This window comes from Kalmanozyma brasiliensis (genome assembly GCF_000497045.1).
Source record: "Kalmanozyma brasiliensis GHG001 unplaced genomic scaffold PSEUBRA_SCAF25, whole genome shotgun sequence".
NCBI classification, from domain to species: domain Eukaryota; kingdom Fungi; phylum Basidiomycota; class Ustilaginomycetes; order Ustilaginales; genus Kalmanozyma; species Kalmanozyma brasiliensis.
In genome coordinates, this window is record NW_015961965.1 from 357927 (window position 1) to 383096 (window position 25170).

A 25170-nucleotide genomic window follows, 5' to 3' on the forward strand; every position below is an offset into this window, starting at 1 on the left:
GCTCACAGCTCTCACACGACCCGGCACGACCCGGTTCCGACCTCTTTCAATGTCCGTGCATTCCTCAGCATCGTCTATCGTCTGGGCGTGCGCCTCGTGCTCCTCTGATCGGCGCTAGCGGAGCTCCTGGTGCTGGCCCTTTGAGCGGGTGTTCTCGGCGTCGGCGTTGAAGCTGCTGGCTGCTGTTTGTCGCTGCTTCCTCTCCTGGACGACCCGACCGGGGTAGCGGAGGTGCGGCTGGATCGGGTCTGTTTGACGGGTGTAGCTGCGGGTGGGCTCTTCGCGGCGCTCGAGCGCGAGACGACGGAGGCGCGAGTGGAGCGGTTGGCGGTACTTGTGCGAGAGTTGCGCGAAGGAGTGCCTTTTTTGCCGCGACGCGAGATGTCGTGGTCGCTACCGTCGTCGCTGGCGTCCTCTTCGGCTTCCTCTTCTGAGCCGTCCTGCTCCTCGTCCTGCTCCTCACCATCTTCGTCGGCATCGCCCTGTTCGGAGGCGCTCTCGGCCCCAGCCTGGCTCCCCGCCTCGCTCTGCTCCTCCTTCGCATCGGCCATCTCCTCATCCTGCTCCACATCGTCCGACTTGGACGCCCGCCGGCTGCTGCGCCGGCGCACCGAGGGTCGCGAATCGACATCCTCCTCGTCGCTCGATGGTGCGCCACGCTTCTTGGATTTGCGCGCGGATGCCGGCTGCGCTTTGCCCCTTCGGCGTGATGTGCTGTCCGCCTCGCTCTGCGTCGCCTCGTCGTCGTTCTCGCTCTCGGCCTTGTCCTCGGCGCCAGACTCGTCGGAGGGTTCGTCGCCCGCTCGCCGGTTGCGTCGCGTGGAGCGGGTAGGGGTTACATTGCCGGACGTGCTCTTGCGGCTGGCGGGTGTGGGGCGGGAGGGCCGCTGGAGGGGCGTAGGTGCTTGACGACTGCCTCGTCGCGTTAGGATGCGAGACTTGGCGTCGTCCTCCTCAGCGGAGTGATCCTCATCGGTTTCGTCTTTGTCTTTGGCCTCGGGCGCGGTTTCGTCTTCGTCGCTGGCTGCTTCGGATGCGCCGCGCGCCTGGCCGCGGGTCGACTTCTTCTTGCTGCCGCTGGAGTCTTGGCCCCGACGATTGGAGCGTCGCTTGGGGGTGGAGTCCTTGGAGATGTCAGCGTCCGAATCGGGCTCTGAGAGATCTTCCTCCTCTTCAGGCTTCGCTTCCTCTTCGCTGTCATCGTGGACCTCCTCCGCGTCCTCCGCGTCTGGCTTGTCGCTGGCGGTTGGAGAAGGAGAGCGCTTTACCTTCTTGTCCGGTGCTGCGACTTCGTTTGCGAATGAACCACTGCGGCCGGCAGCTGGTCCCTTTTCCTCCTCCGCGTTCTTGGCCAGACGTCGCTCGGCGATCAGAGGCTCATAGGCCTCCCACGGCCACAGGTAGAAGTCGCGCTTAGCCATCCCATCCCCCGTTCCCTTGATATCATCTCCGTACACCCAGTTCTGCGAGCCGCCGGAACTCGATTTCCTATTCGCATCCATGTGGAAGTCAGGCGACCCCGGATGTTCAAACACGCATCTCGCCAACACTCCCGCTGGCAACGTGCGCGTCTTCCCCGCCTCCGCACTCGTTTCCCTCCTATGCCTCCCCTGCCTCGGCGTCGACTCTGAGCCGCTCGAATCACCTCCCTCCGTGCTCGTCCCTGCTTGGCTGCTGGACGAATCAAAGATCGCACCTTCCTCCATATCATCCAACGCCTCGAGGTCGAACAGATCGTTCAGCTCGTTCCACACCATCTCTGGCTCGATCCTGCGGTCCATGCCGAGCTGTGCGATGGCGAGGCGCGTCTCTTCGGTCTCCTGCTGGCGTTCCCTCTCCTCCTCCTCGTCCGCATCGTCGTCTGTGCGCTCAGCGTCATCTTCGACGGCACCGGAGCTGGCGACACTCGCTGAGCGGGAACGGGAGCTTTTGCGTGACTGCCCAAGGTTGCCGGTGACGGAGCGGCGGATGCGTGCGCTGCCTGTGTTGCTGCTACTCGCGGAAGCGGCCGGTTTGGCTTTCTTGTCGGCGATGCTGGGCGGCGCTGCACTGCTGAGCTTTTCTAGTCGGGCAGAGAGTCGTTGGTATCGGAGATCGAGCGCCTTTTGCGTATCCGAGATGACGGAGAGCATCTGGAAATGCTTGTGCGGGCCAACTGGGCGATGCAATGCGATGGAACGGAGGAAGGCGATCTGCACATCGTCGTCGAGCGGTAGCGCCGCTCCTGAGGAGGATGATTGCGGTACTTCGACTGCCATGCTGTCGACTATGAGTAGGAATGGACGAGAATGCGATTCGGTGCTGCTGACAAGAACAGGTTGAGGCGCGATTTGTCGAGCGTGTATGCAGCGGGCCAGGGTATCTTCGTGAATGTGAATGCGCGCGAGAAGCTGAGACGGGCAATGAGCGAGATACAGTGACGACAACGGTGTCTGAGATGATGGTCACTGCATAGGTACGTGCAAGATATGCATGGGTGAGGAAGATAGGATGAGCGTTTCAAAGAGGAGTTGGATCGAGCGGCACGTCCAACCACCCATCGCGAAATTAGTTCTTCTAGCTGGATCGGGCTCAACTCACGCGTTTGCGATCCCGATCTTACTGATTCGCCTCGCCATTGTCGACACCATCACACAGACAACATGGATCACAGCATCCCATCAACGACACAAACAGTCGAGCCTGAACTTGCTGCAACGAATTGCGACTGGATTTGAACTGAGCGCAAGGACATTCTAGAGCTTTGCCTTCTCGGTAAATGCCACCGCCTCACCCCTGATCAACCTCCCGATCCCTTCCCTATACCCCTTGACCACGCCGTTCTCATCCCTTGCTCCCCTCTCTCCCGTATGGTTGAGCGGCTCCAACTTCATCCACTCAATCATCCTCTCGTATGCCCTACCGTCGCTGCTGCCCAGGGGACTACAAAGATACCAGTCGTCCATGTCGAAGCTCTCCACCAGACGCAGGGCGTCTCTGCGGATGGGGCCGGAGAGCAGCCCTGCTGCGGTCCTTCGCAGCGCATCCAACTGAGCACCAGTGAGCAGCTGGAGCTCGAGGTAGTCACCAAGCGTCTCTTGGGACAGGATGCAATTCTGGATGAGGTAGAAGCGAAGCAAGCTATCCAGCGCGGTAACATGGGAGTCTTGGATGGTCACGCCGAAGCGCGATGTGCCAGCGGAGGTCTGAAGTGATTTGACCACGTCGTGGAATGCATAGCCCAGAAGGAAGGCGCCGTGCGCGTTGGATGCGCGCACAGCGAGATTCGTATCGATGTGCTTGTAGACGCCGTCGGTGCTTTGAGCGTTGGAGCGGTGCTGAGCGAGCTTGTCGACTAGCAGCGCGGCACGATAGCCCAGCAGGTCGAGCAGTGCTGCTGGCTGCCCGATCTGCTCGGCACTGACGGCCTGTGCGCGCTTCGAGATGGCAGCGCTCACTCCAGAGCCCTCAGCGATGAGCTCGAGGTAGGCCAGCTCAGGTCGCGCCGCCTTGCCCTTCCTCTTCCGTGTCTCGTTGAGCTGCTTGATCAAGAAGTTCGCCGACGGGCCTGCCAACAGCATCGAGTTCTCGCCCTCGTAGATGAGACCGGCGTTGGGCTGGTTGCGCTCAAAGTCGAAGCCAGAAGCCTGACTGAACCCGTGCCCGCCCATGCTCCTCCGGCAGCGTTCGATGCCACCCAACGACTCGTTGGTGCAGACCGCCTTGAGGACGCTTGAGTAACCGTGCACGATGGGCAGCAACCCGCTGTTGCCCGTGCCCTCGATCTCGGAAATCATCTCGTTGTACATGCGCCTGAGGTGCTGGCTGACAAACGTAATGGCGTACGCACTGGCGAGAGCGGCGAGGACGCGAGTTTGCACCGAGGCGTAGTCGAGGATCTTGGGCTCGAGCTGATCCGGCTTGGTGGCTGACGTGCCTTGGCGACGCACGACGGCATAGCGGATGGCGATGGTGGCGGCTCGTGCGAGATGGTGCGCTGCAATCTCGCAGAGACCGACACGGACGAGCGTCATGGTGCCGCGCGTCATGACTTGAGCGGCGGCATTGCGCTTTTCGTACACACCGTCCTTGGAGACCGTCTGAAAACGCTGCAGGAGGTTGTTGCGGGGAATGCGAACAGAGTCGAAGCAGGTATAGCCATTGTCCATCGCGGGAGCACCGAGCTTGGCGCCCATCTCCATGATGCGTCGGCCAGGAAGGAGGGTGTGATCTTCGAGCGATCGGAGATGGACGAGGAACGGGTGCATGCCGTACGACTTGCCTTTGATGATGAGGTTGGCCATCACGACTCCGTACGTGGCAGTGAGACCGCTTCCGCCGATCCACACTTTGCCTGCAGACGGCTCGGGAGTGTTGATCACCCACTCGTCTTTTTCGAGATCAAGTGTCGCTGTGGTGCGTAGCGCAGAAAGGTTGGAACCGTGAGCCAGCTCGGTTTGCATGTAGCAGCCTAGCCATCGTCCCGATCGCACCATAGGTCCCCACTCTGCCCACTGTTCCTGACTTGCTTGTCGCATGAGTGTTGGCTGCGCCATGCTCTCGGCCACTTGGATGGGAAGGTACTCGTCAGTGTACAATCGCATCAGGTCTGCATCCTTCTTCTCAAGACCGTGTCGGTTGCGGATTTCAAAATAGCGCAGTGCTACCTTTTGGCCTTTGAGGAAGCGCTCGTTTCGAGACTGAAAGACGCGGTCTTCCTTGTCAAAGGTGTGGTCGGCGTCGTTCTTGAGGAGCGATAGCAACCAACGAGCGTTGTCGCGTTCCGCCTTGGAGCCCGGCAGGATGCACGACATGGCATCGACGTCGAACGAGCATGCTCTGCGTTCATCCTGAATGTCGCGCGGCTGCAGCTTCTCGGGAGCTGGTCGATTGGATGCCATTTTTGAGAGCAAACAACGACGAGTGAATGGTGATGGTAACGGAGAAAGATGTAGCGGTTGCTGCTTTTTGTGCGAGTGTGGGGTAACGGAAGCGATTGCCGGCGAGACCGGCCTTTTTTGGACACGATTTTCTGGCTGCAGAGCCGAGCCTCCGGCAGCGCGCCTTTGCCGGTGGCCGAACAAGGCCGACGTGCGGATATGCGCAACCATGGTTGTCAGGACCTACCTCTTCTCTGTCCTAACATTCAAGCTGGCCATTGACATCGACTCCGCTCTCATGGTGGTCGTGCATTCGCCAGCAGAGCATAGTGACCAGGAAGAGAAGGCTTGGTGTCGAGAGTTTTTTGTTGTCTCCTTTTCTGTGTCGAATTTTGGAGCCGTTCCATTTTCCTCCGCGGACAGCTGTCAACGATCATGCTCGACTTCACGAGTCATTCACCAGCACCATGCAAGCATGGCAGGAGTCTGTATCATTCAATAGTGCATGAAATGTAGAGCCCCTCGGACGATGGGCTTCCGCATGCTGGTGCAGCTCTAGATTGTCTCGAACCACAAACTTGAGCTCGTCCACCCCACACCGCCTTCTCTCTACCATCTTCAACAATGACTACCAACGCAGAACAGCTCTTCCAACTCAAAGCGGTGGATGTGGCCGCGCGGCACGTCCAGCCCTCTTCCTCTCGAGGCAATCCTTTGAGCGTGCAGAGCGTCCAGACAGCGCACCGGTTCGACATCCTCTACAGCTGGCTGACGGGCGCTGATCCCTCGTCATCAGCCCCTGTAGCCGAAGATGCGAAGTATGATCTGCTGGCGGGTAGCGTGATGGACCTGGGCTGTGGGCAGGGCGACCAGACTGGCGCGTTGGCTGCGGTGCACGCTGCCAACCCCGATCTCTACACAAAAAACGGTCGACCAGCCAGCATCGTCGGCGTCGACCCTGCCCCACCCGACTACGGCGCACCATACACGCTTCAGCAAGCTCAAGACGTCCTCTCCCAAGCCTACCCCAATCTATCCTTCGTGCTCGGCAAGACAGCGCAAGAGGTGCTTGCGACGCTCACCGTGGACACGGTCATGCTATCGCACAGCATGTGGTACTTCCCTTCCGCTCATGTCCTCAAGGAGACCTTCATCGCGATCCGCGAGGCGGGAGTGAAACATCTGCTGCTCGCAGAATGGGCATTGAGCATCTCGCATCCAGACGCGCTCCCACACCTCCTCGCCGTGCTACTCCAGGGACAATCGCCGGTGCAAGGTGGTAACGTGCAGCTCGTACTCAGCCCCATGCAGATAAAAGCTCTGGCAAGGGAGGCAGGCTGGAAAGTGGATCGAGAGGTGACATTTGCACCAGCGGAAAAGCTCCAAGATGGAGGTTGGGAGGTGGATATAGCGCGAGATGCGGCGCAAGAGGCGGCCAAAATGGACTGCGAGGGGTACGCGACAAAACAGAAGCTGCAACAGAGCGTGGAGACGACAAAGAACGCAATGGAGGAAGCGGTGGTCAGGATAGGGAGGGTGAGATGCATGGACGTGTGGACTGCCCTTCTCAGTCCGATCTAGTCACACAAGATGCTTGTACATGCGGAAGCACCGCCTCGTGCGGCTGTCGGTGTTGCGTTGAGTACATAGAGCTGTCTAAAAATACACAAATGAAGCATCCTGTCTGCGATTGTTTCTAAGATGTCCGATCCACAGCCGACTGAGCAAGCTGCTGCGCCTCCTGATTGGCGATCAACGAGTCCAACGACGAAAGCAGGCTGTCCAGCTTTCCTTCGAGACCACCTACCACCTCCTCGGTCTGCTCCAGATTCGCCAGCAGGCTCAAGATCTCATTCCTCTCTGCCTGTGCTGCCGCTGGATCCGCACCATTCGTCGTCGGTATTTGCAACGACTTGAGCGAGGCGAGAATCTCGTTGAGCTGCGCTGCTTCGTCCTGCCCCTCCACGGCTTCTGCTTCGTCCGAGTCTGCGCGAGCAATGCCGTTCGCTTGCTGAGCTGACGGCTGTCGCGCGGGCTGGCTCTGCTGACTCATGAGACGGTTGAGAAAGTCCAGGTCAGACTGCGGTTGCGAGCCCAGGTGCTTCTCTTGCTGTGTCGACTCTTGTGTTGGTGTTTTGTTGTCTGGGTCATGCGACTCTGCTTGGCGCAAAGCAGCCAAAAGCGGGTTTGATAGCGTCGCTGTGGAGTCTGCTGGTGCAGCTGGCTCAGGCAGTCCGTCGCCGTTGAGCACGGGTGGTTGCAAAGAGGCTTCCTGGATCTTACCCCAATCGATCGGCTCGTCCGACGACGAAGCTGGAGACACAGAGCGTCCAAGTCCCGACGGCACGGACGGCGTCGACCTGCCCGCTGAGCCTGCCAGAGCAGCAGCCATAGCTTGTGCGGCCGCCCTCCCATTCGACGACGTCGGATCCTGCGTGACATGCTTGATCCATGCACCAATCGCGCCAAGGTATCCCTCGTGTCGAAGGAAGAAGGCGCGCTTCGTGCCCTTACTCCAGAAGCGAATGGCGTACGAAAGCGTGCTGATCGTCGCCTGGTGACCGCGAATGAAGCATCCACCAAAGTAGATGCGATCGAGATTGTACTTTTCCGCATTCATGTATGCGATCTGACCGATGTTGTTCGAGATGGCATACAGCAACGACTTGCAAATGTCTTCGGACCGGAACTTCTTGCGGCGACCTTCGGCGTTGCGAGGAGCCGACGAGTTCGGATCTTTGCGGAAGACCTTGCCGAAGGAAGAGGCAATAGTCGAGCTCTTGAGACCGAGATGATCGAGGCCGACCGAGCCGTAAATGTCACCGACAAGCATGTCGACGCTCGCGTTGTCTCCCTGTTCCGAGAGCTCGAGCATCTCGTCGAAGCTGTCCGCGTCCGTGAGCAAGGAAAGGAGACCCCACAGCGTACCGCCACCCAGCGACGTGCCCGAGACTCGCTCAAACTTGCCAAAGTCGTCTACCTTGATGATCGAGACTCCCGAGCCGATATTGACCAGCAAACAGGGCAGCTTTGGCGATGGATGCGAGTCGAACATGGGTGCATAGAGGGGCGGATTCGGTGAGGGACGGGGTAGCGGATGTTGCAATGGTACCGAAGACCGCAATGCCTGTGCATCGGCTCTTGCTTCGGCGTTCTGAGGAAGAGGCGAATGCAATGCTGCCACCAGCTCGTCCGAGTACCAGAACACTTCATCTGGGATGAGGGTGATAAAGTTGAGACCAGTGATCAAGCAGCCCATTTCGTCTTCCTTGTTGACCTCGATGCCGAGTTCCTGCTCGAACAAGTCGTACATGAGGTGTGCCCCACCGCCTGTTGCCATGAGCTTGACACCCTTGCGCATGTCTTCAATTGAAACGCCATTAGACGCCGCGGACCGTTCGATGAGTTCGCGCAGGAACGAGATGCAGTTGTCAATGTCGCTCGTCTCGAACTTGATAAAGTTGAGTCTTCCTCCTGGCAGAGCAGCTGGTAACGAGCGACGTTTGAGTAGGGTGGAGTGGATGGCTGATGCCGATGCGATCTGCGGCGAACCAAGGATGGCGGTAGGCGTCAATGTGCCGGATGCGATGGGATGGTCGAGCTGGGCGGGAGGTGTCCTGAAGCCGGTGGGCGGGATTGTGCCGTTTGCCGAGGCCGGCCGCGAGCGGAAGCTGGAAGTGCTAGCTTTAGGCGGGAGGGTGTTGGGCGTCGAGGAGGATCCAGCAGCAGACGGCAGAGCTGAATTGAGCATGGCTGGTGATGAGATGGTTGGTGAGGAGGGCATGGACTCGCTGGACCGCGAGTGTGTGAAATAGACGACTTTTGCCAGTGATCCACCGACATCGACGGCGATATGCGACACTGCCTCGACGTGATTGGGCAGGTAGATGTCGCGGCTGTCTCTCTGATCTGGACTCGAGGCGCCATCTTCCATGATCTTGGCTCCTCGCGTGTCGACAAAGATCTCGACGGGAGGAGCAGGAAAGGATTGTGTGCTGTTCATGATGGGCAGTCGGGCTGCTTGCAATCCCTCTCTGGTTGCCGTGCTTGTAGAAATCGTCTAGTATGAGCGGAGATGTGAAGCTCGGTGAGGAAAGCCTCAATGGTCTCGATCGGATGGGAATGTAGCGCCCCGTGTGAGGGTCAGGTTGCTTGGCTCCGAGCCCGGTCCTTAGCTGTGATCCGAGCTCGGCTTGTACGATGCTCGGCGGATTGAAGTGGCAGCACAAGCTCAGTGCGACGTCCTGCGTGCGTGCAATCGAGGTCGATCGAGGTCGTCGAGGAAGGGGCGACTTGTGTAGATCCGAATGCGAGTGTGATGTGGTCAAGATGGAACTGAGCTGGTGACGCAAACAGGAAGCGAAGGGTCCTTTGAAAGTGACTGGAGAGGAAATAAGGCTCTACGGCAAAGACGGGGCTGACTGCTCTCGGCTGCGGCTACTTTGTTTGAGTCGCCTGGTCTGACCGTCACTTTCGAGGTCCAATCAAACAAGCCGCAATTCCAGTCTGCTGCGTTTTCCCTCTTTTTCCTTTGGGGTAAGGGCCTCGCTATCCCCGGGGAAAGCGGTCGAACTCACCGAAGCAGCGGCAGATCCGTACAGCACGCATGCATGTGCGTATGCTATCCTCACACTCTCACTCCCACGACGTCGGTCTCTTCCGGCTATTGTCGGTCGGCAGCCCATCCGATGACGGCCCTTCCTTGGCAATGATCAAAGGAAGGGGCAAATTTGTCCTCTGTGACAAGCGTGACTCGCAGCCACACAGACTCTGCAGATGAAGCCGGCGTTTCGCCGAATTTGACGACCCTGGCTGAGCACCGAAAGCGAAGCCTTTCCACGCCACGTTTCGCGTGTCAGACAAGAGAGACGATATCGGCATGTCAGTGTATTTCTTCCGTCAGTCTCCTTGCGGCATCTTCATCGCTGCTTGGTCCGTGCTGTTCTCACACGACATGCTGTCGCTCTCAAACGACGCGCTGTCACAAATGATGATGGGTGTGTAAGTGGTGTATGCTTCCGGTCCTGCTTGTGTTGCCATCTCTATAGTGGTAGTGTTGTCTAAGCGAAAGATACGTCCTACTTGGACGACGCATCCGCTTGCCCTCGCAGGATCTTGGTGATGAGCGAGTTGTACGGCGTTGGGTTGTCTAGATAGATGTGATGCCCACTGTTGGGCACGACGAAGCAGTTCGTCTTGACATTGCCCTGTTTGCGCAGGCGCTTGACCGCCTCCTTGCCACCGCGCACGTCCATCCAATCGTGCTCGCCGTACAGGAAGCTCATGGGCATCTTGAGTCGCTCGATGCGGTCCACCATGGGTCGCCGAGCGTACGCCCCGGGCGCCAGGATGTGCGCAAGGCAGTACTCGCCCGATCCTTTGCTCAGGAAGATGCTCTGGCAGTAGGCATGCAGCGATCGCAGCTCGTCCTCGGGCAGTGCGCCAAATCGTCGTGATGTGTATCGTCCAGCGAACATGGGTCCGAAGAAGAGCGAACCTCGCAGGATTCCGAAAGGCGACACATTTTGCTCCCACAGGAAGCCAAACACGGATCGCATACGCTTCGAGAACCTTGGCGGGTTATGCGAGCCGCGTTCGGGCTCACTCGACTGTCCAGAGCGAGGAATCTTGGCGGAATCGACCGTCTGAGTCGTCTCGGAGCGCGCCAAGGGCTGGGTGGCCGAGGATGCGCTGTTGCTGTTGCCTTCGATGATGCCACCTGCGCGGTTCTGCGCTGCTTTCTTGACCATGTCATTAGCGGTACGCTCGTCTTTCATCTCCTGTTTGGTCGATTGTGGTGCAATGTTCTCTTGCGGCTGCTTGACTTCTTGCTCCACAGCCGATCGGTTCTTGGGCGCGAACGTGCCGCCATTCGAGACTTCATCCTCAGGCGGCGCCGTCGGTATACCAACTGGGCTCACCAGCACCAGTCTCTCGACGCGCGAAGGATACCGAAGAGCATATGCAAGCGACAAGTAGCCGCCCAGACTGTGCCCCACCAGCACCATCTTTTCGAGACCCATTTTGCTTCGCCAATCCTCCAGACTGCTGATGAAGAAGCTCTCTGCAGCTGCTACACGCGTATCGGTGTTCTTGGTCTCGCTCGACGGGATGTGGAAGGTGGGGCGCGAGGATCGACCCATTCCTAGCCAGTCAAGCACGTACAGTCGCGAGTTGGGGACTTTGGCCATTGACTCGATGTTCTGGAAGAAGAAGGCGCTGCCGGCACCATAGCCGTGCGCCAACACAATCTTGGTCTCGTTCTTGATCTCTTGCTCCTTCTCCTTCGAGTAGGGGATGCCGATCTCGAGCATATTGATCTTGCGTCCTGATGGAGGCGTGTACGGCTTGACACCGGCTTCTGGTGTTGGGGTCAGCTCGAGATTATCGTTGATCGCTGGTCCGTCTAGATTGGCATCGCCGAGGACAGGCAGTCCACTTTCGGCAGCTGGTCTGACTGCGGGAGAGCCAGCGAGCGAGGAAGATGCCGAACCAGGCAGGCTCTTGCGGGCAGAGGAAGGGCTGTTTGCTACATTGCCACCCAGATCGACGAGACGAATGCAGCCTACCTTGCCGTCAGCAGCCGGCGTGAGGCCGATTGTCATAGTCGAAGGCTCCTTGCTGCGCTGGAACGGCCAGAATTTGGGCGACTGGAAGAAAGAACCCATAGAAGAAGAGGTAGCCGTCGCCGTTGCCGGTGGCACAGTGTCATTGGTGGTAGCAGCGCCAGCTCGGCGTGCCCATTCTAGACCGTGCGCCAGCCCCTTGCCATCGCGTAGCACCTCGTTCTCGCAGATGACATTGTTGACCGAAGCACCTTCAAAGTAGCCAGTGGAGCGGTACAGATGCAGCTCAGCTTCGGCGGCGTCTTGCACCGGATTTGCTTTCCACCATGCAGCGAACGAAGTTTTGAAGCTGGAAGGGATGGGTGGAGCGACGTACGATGCCGTCTCGGCCACTGCCGACGCCTTCTCGGACGAAGCAAGGGCCGAGTCGGATGAAGAGGATGGCAACGCTGCAGCAGCCTCTGCCTTGAGCGTCGTTGGGCGGAGTGCAGGCGAAGTAGGTGCCGTCTGTGATGTCAGCACCGATGCCTGGCGTCTCTGTTGTTGTGCGGAAAGCTCAGGTGCGGCAACGCCGGACGACAGCTTGTCGGCAGCGGATTGCGACTGCATCTTGAGTGCAGGCGCTTGATGAGCAAGCGTTCGGACGAGCCGATGCTGGTGGCGCAAGTGACTGATAGAGGCAAGGAGTGATTCAGTCTTGGTCTTGTAGCAAGAGAACACTCGAGATGGACGACCGAGAGTCAGGGTCGCTCTGAGCATTCGATATCGCCCTTGCCGAATCCGTCGGGGTGAGCTTCGCGTCTGCCGACGAGTACTTGTCTACAGGATTCTCGGAGGGGCGCCCTAATGTCGCGGGCTGACCGATTTGAAGTCAGTCGGTCGAGGTGGTGGTCCGAGGGATGGAAGGATCAAGGGACGTCGATCAGAGATCACAAGAAGGACGAGCACGTTCAAGACGTTCACAACGGGCGGACATGCAACTCGGCACGAAACGTGTTCAATCAGGGTCTGTTGCTGGTGTAACTTTCCAAGGACTCAGGGTCGAGCCTCGCTTCCGTAAGAGGCTCTTTGTTCACCCTTGATCTGTCTTAGGTTACTATCTTCCGGAGCGCCTATGCTGAGCAGATACGGCATGTTTGGCAAGCATTCCGTCGACAAGTTTCACGCCACGCATCAGTCAGCATCTCAAGCCGCTGCCAATCGTTTGGCAATCACAATCGCGCTTTTTGCATCCGCGGATGAGAATGCCTGGCAAGCACATGCAATTCCGGCGGCTATCCGGCTCTACGCCAGCAGAGAGAACATCAAATTCTTCCCGAGAAGAAGCAGAGCGCTGCCATGCGGGCGTATCGCAGAGATGCAAAGATGCGCGGTGCTACGCGTCATCGATGCCGCAAAGGCGGTGCCTCCATCGTGCAAAACAGGTACACAAAAGCCACATCACCAGATCGAGCGCTTGATCCGCGGAGCAGCCGAGGACGTGGTGGAGGCCTAGCAAATATTTTGCTTTCAACAGCATAAGTCGGCTTAACAAATTTACGAGAAAAATACTCGGCTGCTCGATCGGGACCAGATGACCGAGGCCCCAAATTTCACGCGGGCAGCAGCGCGCGGTCTCAGAGAGAGGTGTGGAGCAAAGGCAGTCAGCCGAGCCCTAAAGATTGAACGTGCGTGCATGCATGCATCCCGTGAGGGTTGGCCATGACCATCATCTTGACACCTCTCTACATCCTCCGCGCTCTCAGCCATTGCGACACAATCACACCCATCCACCCCTAGGGACACATTCGAGATCATAGCAGCTTCCACACTCAACACTACACCGCAGTCATGTCCGAACTCTTCGACAGCTACGCCTCGGATCTCCAGCAGCTCAAGGAGGGCATCCGTCAGAAGCTCGACCAGGCCAAATCGCAGAATGGCGAAGCAAAGAAGTCGACGCTGCGACGCGCAGAGATGGAGCTCGAAGAGGCCGAAGAAGTGATCTCGCAGATGGATATCGAAGTGCAAGGCTTTCCACAATCAGTGCGGTCACGCTACTCGGTACAGATTCGGGGCTTCAGACAAGAGGTGCAGAATCTCAACAAGGAGGTGCGATCAGGTCTGTCTTCAGGTGGCGGACGGGGCGGATTCAATGCAGCATATGCGGACGACGACGACGATCTCGAAGCCGCTGACTCTGCGACGGCGAATCGTCAGAGGTTGTTGCAAGGCACTGCATCCCTCGAGGACGGAACGAGGAGGTTGGAGGAGTCCAACAGGCTTGCTTTGGAGACTGAGGACCTTGGTGCTGATATCCTGCGCGACTTGAGGAGCCAAAGGGAGCAGATCGAGAACTCAAGAGACACGGTAAGTGCACCTCGTTGGGGCTGGAGCCAAGTTACGGCGTGCTGATTCTCATTCCGACCCATTGTCTTGCTCTCACAGCTACGAGAGGCGGATCAGAGCATCGATCGTTCATCCAAGACACTGTCCAAGATGATCCGACGGTACGTGTTAACGAGTTTCCTCTGTCTGGTTCCCCATCAACGCGCCTGACTGACCTCACCCTTCATCTTTACCTTCTGCGCTGCAGGGCCAAACAGCAAAAATTGGTTACCGTAGGGATCATCGTCTGCCTCGTCCTCTTGATTCTTCTCATCCTGTACAACAAGCTCTTCTGAGCATCTCGGCTTCAGTCACGGTTCCTTTCACTTCCGACTTGCGATTGTACATATGGCTTCTTGCTCGCGAACAGCAGCATTTCTTACGGACCACAGACCAGGCCAACTTCGCAGACACGGAACGAATGCTGATATGATATGATTGTCGCGGACATCTAGGTCGATACGCCTTCGCGACTGCACACACTGAATGCTCACGCTCATAGAACACCCAGCGGATCCGACATGGCTGCGCTGCTGGTGCTCTGCTTGCTCTCCTCCTTCCTCTCGGTCGGCCCGAGCCCCAAACTCGCTCCGCTGCTCGCATGCGTGGTTCCTGTCCAGCTTTGCTGCCGATGTTCAGGTCCAAAACCTGGACGGGCAAGGTTGGCTTGATGCGCACGCATCGCCACGTGCTCGCGCTGCATCTCGGCACGCATGCCCGATCTGGTCGCCCACGGATTGTGCACAGCATGCACAGAAGGTGCCGGCGCTGTATTTGCGTAGGGTTGACTTCTCGGGTCGCCACTGACACCGAGTGGATTCGATGCCGCAGCCTGAAGTGGCGCTGACCCGCCGCTCGCCTTTGTCGGGCTTGGAGGTTGGGGCGTTGACCGTCCAGAGTCGCTGGAGGATAGCCCTCCCTCTGATGCAGGTGCCGCCATAGCCTCCTGCAGCCGTCCCCAGCCGCCGATGAAGAGATTCTTCATGCGATTGGCAGCAGCGTCGGCAGCATTCGACACGTTTGCCATTGCCGCCGCAGAGTCATTTGCCGAAAGCGAAGATGCGGCACCTGCAGTCGGCTGAGCACGAGTGCGCGGTTGTCTTGCTTGGTATTGGAGCCGCGCTGGGTCAATCTGACCGTTGGTGGCCAGGTCGACGGCACCCGGCGCTGGAGAAGTCGCAAGACCCTGATTTGCGGTTGGTGCTGTCGAGCCTGCTGCGGCCGCGGCTAGAGGGTTGAGAACCGGATCGGGATCGTTTGGACCAACAACAGCAATCGCCGCATCTGCTGTCTCCAACTCGCCGCCTCCCGGCACTTTGACTGCAGCGGCTGCTCCTGATTGCTCTCCTAGAGCATCGGTCGAGGCTGCTGCAACATCGCCGCGCACTGCCCTCTCGAGTCTTTCCTTGGCGCGCCGCCTCTCGTCGGCTTCCTTGTCGAGAGCAGCGTTCATGTCACCCGACGCGCGTTGGAAGAGCTGCTCGAAGTAGCGCACGTCGCGGGAGTCGGCGATGAGCACACCCATGTCCGTCCCCTTGCGTTTCGGGTCGCGATCATCGAGGGCCGGTTGGTAGCGTGGATTGCGATGCCTGAGCTTCGTCTCTGAATGGAGCAAGTCCGTCCACGCACTCACGGTGCGAGTCGAGAGAGCGGGAAGTACTCTGCCTTCGTGATCTTGCGGCCTGCTACGCTCTCGTTCGCAGTCCATGAGGAAGGTGCCGTACTTGCACTCATGGAGGGCTTGGTGCAACTCGACGAGGTATGCTGCATTGTACTCGAAGCGCTCTGGGAACTGACGCATGATCTGCCACATGCAATCGAGGAATTGGTGGAAGACGGGCGAGGTCTCTTTGATGTTAGAGCCCTTCTTGGGTCCGGCGGGAGCACCCGAGGTGGCGGCCGAGAAATTAGCAGTGAGCTGCTTGGTGAAGCCCCAGAAGGCATTTGCAGCAGCTTGACCGTCGAAACCGCCGCCAGCAGGGTTCGAGCTGGCCTTGTCCAATTCGGGATCCGTACCGTAGCCATCGTCCTCGTCCTCGTTCAGGTTGCCGTATGCTTGCTTAGAAGCCACGGTAAAGTAGCGGTCAGAGCCTTTGAGACCGCCGCGATCGGTAAACTTGTGACCGAAGCTGAGCCAGTCCTTTTCAATCAGCACAGCGAGACCGTCGAAAGTACGGAAGTAGGGATCGAGGCAGATCTGCGCAATGGCGGCGAGCTGGGATGTGCGATCCCAACCATCCGAGCAATGGATCAGAACGTGCGAGCTGTTGATGTGAACATTGCGCACGATGGACATGGATCCTTCCATGAGCGATTGGATGTGTTTGAGCCACATGGACTTGCGAAGGGCGTTCGAGTCGACTGGGGTGGGATGAAGGCGCAGCACAGACCCGGATCCATCTGTGACGACATCTGTGGCAGCCGTATCACCGAGAGCTTCGACACGCATGCCGAAAGTGGCGATCGGCTCGCTCTCACGAAGAGCGTCGGTGAGCTTGGAGAGGCTGTCCCGCATGACGTGAATGTTGTCGATGCCGAGATACGACTTTTTGCAACCTTTATAGTACTCCATGTTCTCGGTGCCTGCGCCTTTTGCTACGTTCGCCATGGCGTTGGTGGTAGGGCGTGCATCAACGATGAGGTTCGTGGTGGTGGCCCCATAGACGGTGGCCACGGCAGCGGCGCCAGAAGCAGCAGAAGCTGCACCGTTGGACGCATCCGCGACTGCTTTGGCGGTGATGGATTCAGGATCGGCAAAGTTGTGCGAGGTGAAGATGGCCTCGATGAGCTTCTCGTCTTGAATGGAGCGTGCATTCTTGAGACCGACCATGGGCTGACTGGAGCGTGTTATGGAGGCGTGATTGGCCCAGTGCAGATATGTGAGGGCAGGGATGCGGGCCTTGCTGCGATACTTTGCTGCATAGCTGAGAGTGGTGTCGCTGATGCGCGACGGGACTGCCATCAGGGACGGGTAGGAGGCGCAGAACGCATACTGTGCGTTGATGTCGGTGAAGCGCCAAGCTTTGGAGCGAGCGCCGATGCCTTGACGTGCGAACTCTGTCTTTGGGTCATATACGCGAGAGAGATCTTGCTGAGATGGACCCGCGCTGGATGATGGCTGATAGTAGAAAGCGTAGAGCTGCGAAATATCTGTGAGGATGGCGCACTCTTTAAGGCTTTCAAAGATCGCGAGCTGGTCGTGCTCTGCATGGAATGCAAATGCAGCCGAGTCAAAGGTCTTGTAGAAGAGTGTGATGGGATAGATGCGTTGCGAGGGCGAGCCTGCCTGCGTGGAGAAGCGTAATGAAGGAATGCGAGTTGCCTTTAGGATGAGCGAAAGTGGAATCGACAGACGCCGTGTCGATGGTTCGGACGTCGACGACGACTTGTGTTCGAAGACGAGATGGTGCGCCGTGATGGTGAGAGATCCTCGGCGACACTGTGTCTCGCCCCGGCGCTGAAACCAGACATTGGCAACAGAGTCGATGGTCGGTGTTGGCAGCGGCACGAGCGACCCTGATGTGGCCACCATGACGGACCTCGAAGCTGTCGACGCCTGCGTGGTGGCAGAACGTGAGAGCTATCAAAGAGGTGCGCAGCTGCCCTCAAACAGGTTTCGAGGAGGTGATCGGTTCTTGCCAAGCTGCGATGGCTGTCGACGTGTCGGCCCAAGCAGCTCTCGCGGCTGACTGTTGACGTTGGTTCTTGTCTCGTACGAAGCGATACGATGTCGGAGCGCGATCCGATGCTGAGTGGCGCGGCTGTTACAGTGGGCAGGTGACTGTATAGAGCTGTCGGTATGCTCCCGTATCGGATGACTAGCGTGGGAAGGTGTGATCACGAGGACAGCTGTCTTCAGAGTCGACACCGACGTTGATGATTGTGACTTCAGGGTCTCCAAGTGTTTGTCTTCTGACTGTTGCTTGCGTGCATTTTCAAAAGGCGCGTCCAGCAAACCCTGAGAGCCTCGTCCAGCTGCAGGCAGTCCCAGGCAAAGGCAGCCAAAACTCCACCTGCAGCTCAGTCAAATCCAAGTTTGGGCTCAAATACGCCCGTGCGAGAGGCACAGGGGCTCGCTCGCAGCCCGCAGGAAGCCCTCTCCGCCCACTGCGCCAAGCTTTCGGAACGCTGCTGCTGTTTGCTGCTGCAGAAACAGCATTCATATTTCAAGCTTCCAGAAGGCAGCGAGCGATTAGATAGCCTGCTCGCTCGCTCGCTTGTTTTTGAATGCTGCCGGCCAAATCTCTTGGAAAAAAGCTCAGACTGACGTTGTGCTTGATCGTCGAGCAGCACGTTCCTGGAACTGCATCGACCAACAAGGCACGAACCCCCCCACACCCATTCATGATGGAAGGAAGAGTGCCGTCGCCATTCTAACCTCATCACCACCACCTGCCCTGCTTCCCTTTCACGGGGAGCTGTATACCCACCCCTCCCCGGATCGCCGCCCACCATGAGCAAGCCCATCGATGCGCCATCCGCACAGCGCAAAGCTCCCTTCTCCTCCAATGGCCAGTCGGCACCGCTCTCCTCCTCTGTCCGCTTCCATCCAGGCCCTCCCGACCATGAACCAAACACATCCATCGACAGCATCAGCTCCAAGCGCTTCCAAATCAATGCTGATGGTCAGGGCGAAGACGAGAGCTCAGAAGGCGAAGGCGCCGACAATCGCTATTCCAGCTCCTTCAACGACAGCGCTCACAGATCCAGCTCCTTCGGCATCGCAGCTCCTGCGCATGGTTTCCCTTCTTCCTCCGCCTACAGCTACAAGGCCATGATCAGCAAACACGGCCACGGCTTCCCAGACAGAGCTGAGTCTGTGCGAAACATCTCGGTCCTTGCCAATCTTGTCGACTATCGCTCTAACTACTACGAAGATCACCGTGTCAGCGAAGAAGAGATCAAGCACCGTACCAGGCATCTCGGCTGGTCCAAGGCCTCGGCCGTCTCTGAATACTACGAACGTCTCAATGACATTCTCGATGGCTGGAGGGAGATCGACGAGATTCTCGACTCTCGCTTTCCCGAAGAAGTCATGCGAAGGTTCAGCCAGCAGGACGAGACCCGCGACAAAAAGAAGCACCGTCCCAAGCCAGGGCACAAAGCCAAGAAACGACGCAACAAGCAGCAGCAGCAGCAGCAGCAGCAGCAGACACAGGCTGTTGAGAGCGACGGGAACATATCCGACGAAGAAGAGACTGACGAAGAGGAGACTCGAGGCAGGAATAAGCGTCCGCTCAAACGCAGCTTTAGCGCCAAAGCTATCAACGCCTTCAGCGGTCTCTGGTTCGGCGGTTCAGGAAGCCCACGCGCATCGCACAGGCCCGATCTCGAGAGCAATGGCGCTTCCCGTTCCCACGGTCAGGATCGTCGAAAACCAAAGGGAAGAGCATTTGATCTTACCGAGGAAGATGAGGACGAGGACGACCAGGCCGGCGGTACGTCTCGACAACCGCTTTCGAGCTCGCCCTCTGGCATGATCGAAAGTCGTCAGTCTGATGTACGCCGCGACTATGGCGCAACTTCGGCCTCTAGCGCTGGTCAGCTTTACGACAAGCTCCGACGCGAAGGGCGCATCGAGCAGATTCGCCGCTCCGAGTCTCAAATCGCTCTTGCGTCGGGAGCAAGCACGCCAACTCACGCCAATGGCACCCAGACTCCTCGCGAAGGCATCTCGGCGCCCAGTTCGACCGCCAACACCATTCGCCCGAATCAGGTTGAGAACATCCCCGAGCACCAATCGCATACGCTCTCGAATCACAGCCAACAAGAAGGAGGCAAATTGGTGCAGACCTGGATCGACAAGGGCAGTCTCGACCGCGAATACAGCCGTGAGCGTCGACATCGTCCTTACGTTTCACAGGAGGAAGAGAGGCAAGCGCTGCTCAGCACCGTGCCCAACCGCGCGAAGGAAGAAGAACTCTCGCGCTCAGTGCAATTCGCCATCAACATCAATCTCATCATCAACATCCTCCTGCTCGCTGGAAAGGGATTCGCCGTTCTTTCCTCCAACTCGGTCTCGCTCATCGCATCCTTTGTCGACAGTGCTTTGGATCTTTTGTCCACCATCATCATCTTTGCCACCTCCAAAGCCATCGCATATCGTTCTTGGAGGACCATGTACAAGTATCCCGTCGGCAAGCAGCGTCTCGAGCCGCTCGGTGTGGTCATCTTCTCGGTGCTCATGATTGCCTCCTTTGTCCAGGTCTTTATCGAGTCCGCCACTCGCCTTCGCGAAGTGCTTTCGACCGGAAAGCAGGACCCCGAGTCAGCTGCTAGCCTGCCCTTCATCGGCGTCGCCTTCATGCTCGCTACCATCGGTATCAAGACTGTCATGTGGCTCCTCTACCGCTCCTCCAAGTCGTCCGGAGTCCGGGCTGTAGCGCAGGACGCAGAGAACGACGTCGTCTTCAACATTGCCTCGCTCATCTTCCCCATCGTCGGCTCCAAGCTCGGCTGGCCCGCCCTCGATCCCATCGGCGGTGTCGTCCTGTCGGTCTACATCATCTACGAATGGATCGAGACGCTGTGGGAGACCGTCTCCAAGCTGTCCGGCGCGGTCGCCTCGTCCACCGAGATCTCCAAGTGCCTCTACTGTGTGGTGCGCTTCAACTCGGTCAACAGCGTCTCGGCTTTCGAACTCTTCCACTCTGGTGACAACTTGATCGTCGAGGCTGACATTGTGCTGCCTCACTCGATCTCGCTCAAAGAGTCCCACGACTTGGGCGAGATCATCACCTACTGCACCGAGAACATCAGCGGCGTCGAGCGCTCCTACATTCATTTGGACTACAATCCCAAGGGCCAAGCTGGTCATTTGACTCAGCGAGGATAGACATAAAGCACACATTCCTTCACCTCCGATCGCGGATCTCCCTCACATCACACCGGATCGTTCTCGCGAGATTTGCATGGATTGGACATGGAAGTGATACCCTTCGTCAACCTGCTGTCGTGTCTTCCGTCTGAGCACCTAGAATCCACTTGCTCGCTTCTTCTTCTTTGGCGGGCGTTCCACCGCCGCAGCAGGGCGAGCGCCGAACCGACCCGCCTCGATCTGCGTCGATGCCGCTCCCGTAGTAAAGTGAGACCGAGTGGGCGTGCCAACCTGCGAAGATGCGGGGGACACTGTGGGCGTGAGATCGCCGAAGCTGCCCGCAAAGCCGAATCTTGGGATCGCTGCTGGTTGAGACTGTGCCGCTTCTGATGCTCCGCGAGAATCTCTTGCATTGGGTCGCGGCGACTCGAATCCTTGCATGGGGGCACGCACGGGCTGGGATCGAGAGATTGGGTTATCGCGTGGACGTTTGCGCCGGGAGACAAGCGTTGGAGGTGCAGGCGAGGCGGCACTGTCAAACTGGCTGTGCGAGGCCAAGGATGCAGGGTAGGACGACGAGGGTGGCTGCGAATCGTACACGCCAGATTGAGACATCGATGGAGCGGCCGACTGCTTGCGATTGCGGCTGCGACTTCTTGACCGGTCTTCAGTCGATGCGCTCGATGCGCGGGAGAAGGACCTTGATCGCGCACGTGCTGTGGGCCCTCGCAGTCGACTTGCACGCGGCAGCCGATGCAGACCTTCAAATGGATCAGTATACTTGTACTCGGTGGGATCCTCGCTTAGCTGCCACTCGGACAAGAGCAGTCGAGCTGTAGAAGATGTGCTCGGAAGCAGCGCCTCGAGCTCTATCTCACTCAGCTTTGCCGTTGAGCCGTTTCGACCCTTGGCGAGCTCAGCTGCCTCCTTTTCGACGTCTGCACTGCGCATCGGCGCAAAGAAGGAAAGTCCGACACTGCCAATGTGAGGCGGAGGGATGGTCTCGCCTTGCTCTTCGACGAAGTTGTAGATGTCGCGATACTCGAGAGCGGTCCAGTTGGTGCCTCGTCGCTCCTGCGGTCGTTGCGTCGGCGCGCCTGTGTCGAGAATTCGAGCTCTAGGCCGGACAAAGACTTCGGACTCGAGCACCAGGTCCAACATCATCTCCCTAGCAGCCTTCTTCAAGGACGCCCGTGCCTCGCGTCGCGCTTTCGCGCTCCAGGTTTGCGCTGTCTTCTTGGTCGGAAGATACGAGGTCATAGCGTCGTCCAAGCGACCGGACTCGCGCTTCAAGGTGCGCTCGATGACATCGACGTGCGACTCGATTGCAGGACCAAGATTGCCATCGTGATGCACCAACCCTGCGGTGGCACGAGTCCAACGCGCCTGTGCAGTCGATAGAGCCAACGAAGACAGGGCATGCCGGCAGTCATGTCGCAAATCCAGTACGTCTTTTGCCTGATTCCGAGCCTCTCCCTCGTCGTTGTCGATATGTGTTAACGACCCGTCGTCCAAGTCACGAAGAATGTGGCCGAAAGAAAGCATTGTTGCAGTGCTGCCTGGGTTGCTTTTGCTTGTACGATTGAGCAGATCTCGGAGATGTGATGTCACGACATCTTCACCACCACTCGCGTCGCTGCGCCTGCCACTCCTAGTGTCTCCGCACTTGGAAGCAAAGACGGCGTGGTGCACATTTCGGAGATCGAGATGCTTTGTCTTGACTTCGCTGAGAGAGTCGACCATCCCGCGTATTGGCTGCGGGTCCCTTGCGTCATCTAGGTATAGGTCGCTGCCGAAGGGAGGCCCCATGACATGCAATGCCACGTTGACCTCAGCTTGTCCCGAGGTGTCTGAAGGTGGATCAAAGCTGGCTTGGAGCATCTGAGCGGACAAAGCGCCACCCTCATCGAGTCTGAGACTGATCCACGATTCTGGCGGGTGGTCGCGCTGCAGAAGTGCTGCCACATTGATGAATAGCATCGGGGCCGCTCGTGTACCCAAAGACCGCGACGAGGGTATATCGGTCGGAAGAATGACCGGTGCGCTGTCAAGCGTGTAACGAACACGGGTCCCGCTGCTGTCCATAGCTGTATCCGCTTGCAAGAGGTCGTACCCTCGCCCTTCGCGCGAGTGAGCACGGACTGCATAGCACGTCACCGCGTCGTTGCGCTTCGAAGATAGCGTCCACACCGTAATGCCGTCGTCGTTCTGCGCGGAGCCAGATACCGTGCCTCGGCCGGTCGGCAGTACGGAGAGGAAAAGCGTCGGATCATCTCCCCGATGGTGTGCCGTGGAGAAGAGCAGCTGGGCTGGGTCCTTCAGGTCGAACCAATGGATCGCGTCGGATGAGCACACCGCCAAAAGTTGATGTTGCAAATCCCTCTCGGTCGTGGCCATCGAAAAGAATCTCTCGCGCTTAAACGAAGACAGACAGAGGCTGGAGCGAAGGACAACGTGGACTTGAGGTGCAGATCCGCCTTCTGTGTCGGCGTCTTGGCTGCCGAGATTGATCCGAACTAGAGCATGCCGAGTGGAAAGGTAGAGCTCGCGTGGCATTGAGCCAAAGACAATCCGAAAGGGCGCTTGATTGGAAGCCTGTGCATCCTCCGCTGCTGCATCGTCGGCGTCGGCGACTGCATCAGCGTCCTCCCGAGCATCCGTGTCGGCGAGACTGGCGAGATCGATGGCAACGCGCCGTTTCCGCGCCGTGATCTGTGAGGGTCGAGACGCCAATGCTGGAGAGGGAGATGCTGCTGGGAAACTTTGTCGGCGTTTGGCTCTGACCTGAGTGGGGGTTGCTGCTGAAGAGCCTGAAGTCCTTTGATCCGGCCTGTGCTCGCTCTGCTCTGCGTCTGCGTCTTCTGCTGCAAAGCGAAACAAGTCGATGTTGCCGTATCTGTCGACCGTCGCAGCCTCGATGGCAGAGGCTGTGCGGCTGAAGGAGATGTCCTGATGCTGCGCGCTGCCGTCCGTGCCGTAGCGCGTTTGATAAACAGTCTCGAGATGCAGCCGAGGCGTGCTGTCGGACTCTTTCACCTGGCGGAGCGAGAGGAAGCTGGTGCTACTGTGCGTGCGAACGGCGAGGATGCTCTGATCTGCCGAGCTGACAACTTGAAGTATGGGCGTCTGAAACTTGCGTTCGGCACTGAGAGCGGGCTGGAAGCGCAGCCTGACGGGGTCCTTCGCTTTCGCCTTGCCCTTGCCTTGTGCTGTGTCCGCCTTGCTCTCATCACATGCGTCGAAGATCACGTCGTTATCTGCTTCCAAGGTAAGCTGATGAAGCAAAAGACAGTCGCGATTCGATCCGCCAACACATGCGACGGCGTAGGTCGGCTCCTGCTCGATGGTAACCGGGCCCAAGAGCGCGATGGCCTGAGCATCCGCGAGTCCGAGAGAGCCATCGAGCTCGTGAGCCGTGTTATCGAGTTCCAGCGCGTCGTCGTAGATGATTCGAGACACAAGATGATCCGGGATGTCGATGTCGGGATAGCAATGTCGCAAGAATCGCTGAGCCGAAAGAACGTCGGCGTCGACGGAAGAGCCAGCTTCCGCTTTGTCGTGGGGATAAAGACCGAGTCGGTTGGAAGATCGTGGAATCGAGGCAGGGGCGAGCTTTGCACACGTCGACGGTCCGGCCTGCGTGTCGATGCTCGAGAGTGAGAAGGTAGGGGTAGAAGACGCTTGTTCGACTGGAAAGAACCATTCTTGCGACGTGATCAGGGCTGTGCCGACGTCCGCGCCATCGTGAGAGCGGCTGCCATTGACGAGGAGGCGCGCCGCTCCTCTCGATCCTGGCTGTATCGGATCCATGCACGCGCGTGCAGCGTCCAAGCGGTTGATGCTGGCGCGAAGGCCCTGATCGAGCAGGTGGTGTGTTGACGACAACCCGAAGAGGCGGTCAAGAAGAAACCAAATTCAGGGTCCAACCGCAAAATCGGCTACGTCCGCTTTTGAGTTTTGCGCGTCTCTTTGAGTTTTGAGTGTTGAAATTTGAGTCTTGGGCCTTGAGTCTTGAGCTTTGAGTCAGGCTACCTTGATGTGTACAAATTGGGTGTGATTCTGCTCAAGACAATCAAAGAAGGCCTGGATCAAGTAGTTTGAGGACAAAACCAACCCAGTGCTTCCTCAGCGCAATCCAAGATCCAGGCACCCTACCAGGATGGGGCCTTCAAAAAGCTCTTCAAAACCACGCCTACACTTCAGCACATGCTTGCAGAGCAGATGCACAACTGTCAATACATCTCTTGGTACAGTTTGTCCCAGTTCCAATTCACCAGCAAACTGACCCTCTCATGGTTCATGCAGTTGATGTTTTTTCAGCAGCCTGATCACAAGCCAACCACTGCCCACCTCAGTAATCTGTTCCAGGATCCTGAAGGCCTGAAGCTGTGCAAGCCCGTCAATCCTAGCCCTAGGCCGTGGGGCGGTGGCGGCGCACAATGGGCGTTGACGTCGCTTTTTTCCCTGCCAAGGGTTAGGGTTAGGGTTAGGGTTAGGGTTAGGGTTAGGGTTAGGGTTAGGGTTAGGGTTAGGGTTAGGGTTAGGGTTAGGGTTAGGGTTA

The 25170-nt window shown here is 58.2% G+C and overlaps 9 protein-coding genes across 9 annotated transcripts; 3 read left to right on the forward strand and 6 right to left on the reverse strand.

The window, feature by feature from the left end:
• Nucleotides 1-74: 74 nt before the first annotated feature.
• PSEUBRA_003852 (uncharacterized protein) lies at nt 75-2258 on the reverse strand (the record flags this gene model as incomplete). The annotated part of the gene is made up of 1 exon (XM_059465147.1): nt 75-2258. One exon carries the CDS (start codon nt 2256-2258, stop codon nt 75-77), a length of 2184 nt encoding a protein of 727 aa, XP_059320594.1.
• A 477-nt stretch (nt 2259-2735) lies between these two features.
• Nucleotides 2736-4880, reverse strand: PSEUBRA_003853 (Acyl-CoA oxidase, C-terminal; the record flags this gene model as incomplete). Its single annotated transcript, XM_016436898.1, has 1 exon — nt 2736-4880. The coding sequence occupies one exon, from the start codon at nt 4878-4880 to the stop codon at nt 2736-2738; it is 2145 nt and encodes a 714-aa protein (XP_016291842.1).
• Nucleotides 4881-5483: 603 nt separating this feature from the next.
• PSEUBRA_003854 (uncharacterized protein) lies at nt 5484-6440 on the forward strand (the record flags this gene model as incomplete). Its single annotated transcript, XM_016436878.1, has 1 exon — nt 5484-6440. The coding sequence occupies one exon, from the start codon at nt 5484-5486 to the stop codon at nt 6438-6440; it is 957 nt and encodes a 318-aa protein (XP_016291843.1).
• Nucleotides 6441-6555: 115 nt separating this feature from the next.
• PSEUBRA_003855 (Type II pantothenate kinase) lies at nt 6556-8862 on the reverse strand (the record flags this gene model as incomplete). The annotated part of the gene is made up of 1 exon (XM_016436911.1): nt 6556-8862. The coding sequence occupies one exon, from the start codon at nt 8860-8862 to the stop codon at nt 6556-6558; it is 2307 nt and encodes a 768-aa protein (XP_016291844.1).
• A 1075-nt stretch (nt 8863-9937) lies between these two features.
• On the reverse strand, nt 9938-12034 carry PSEUBRA_003856 (uncharacterized protein; the record flags this gene model as incomplete). The annotated part of the gene is made up of 1 exon (XM_016436906.1): nt 9938-12034. One exon carries the CDS (start codon nt 12032-12034, stop codon nt 9938-9940), a length of 2097 nt encoding a protein of 698 aa, XP_016291845.1.
• A 1221-nt stretch (nt 12035-13255) lies between these two features.
• On the forward strand, nt 13256-14088 carry PSEUBRA_003857 (Vesicle transport v-SNARE, N-terminal; the record flags this gene model as incomplete). The annotated part of the gene is made up of 3 exons (XM_016436889.1): nt 13256-13774; nt 13853-13914; nt 14001-14088. 3 exons carry the CDS (start codon nt 13256-13258, stop codon nt 14086-14088), a joined length of 669 nt encoding a protein of 222 aa, XP_016291846.1.
• A 200-nt stretch (nt 14089-14288) lies between these two features.
• On the reverse strand, nt 14289-17324 carry PSEUBRA_003858 (Myotubularin-like phosphatase domain protein; the record flags this gene model as incomplete). The annotated part of the gene is made up of 1 exon (XM_059465148.1): nt 14289-17324. One exon carries the CDS (start codon nt 17322-17324, stop codon nt 14289-14291), a length of 3036 nt encoding a protein of 1011 aa, XP_059320595.1.
• Nucleotides 17325-18245: 921 nt separating this feature from the next.
• PSEUBRA_003859 (Cation efflux protein) lies at nt 18246-20627 on the forward strand (the record flags this gene model as incomplete). The annotated part of the gene is made up of 1 exon (XM_016436876.1): nt 18246-20627. The coding sequence occupies one exon, from the start codon at nt 18246-18248 to the stop codon at nt 20625-20627; it is 2382 nt and encodes a 793-aa protein (XP_016291848.1).
• Nucleotides 20628-20765: 138 nt separating this feature from the next.
• On the reverse strand, nt 20766-24419 carry PSEUBRA_003860 (uncharacterized protein; the record flags this gene model as incomplete). The annotated part of the gene is made up of 1 exon (XM_059465149.1): nt 20766-24419. One exon carries the CDS (start codon nt 24417-24419, stop codon nt 20766-20768), a length of 3654 nt encoding a protein of 1217 aa, XP_059321453.1.
• Nucleotides 24420-25170: the final 751 nt, after the last annotated feature.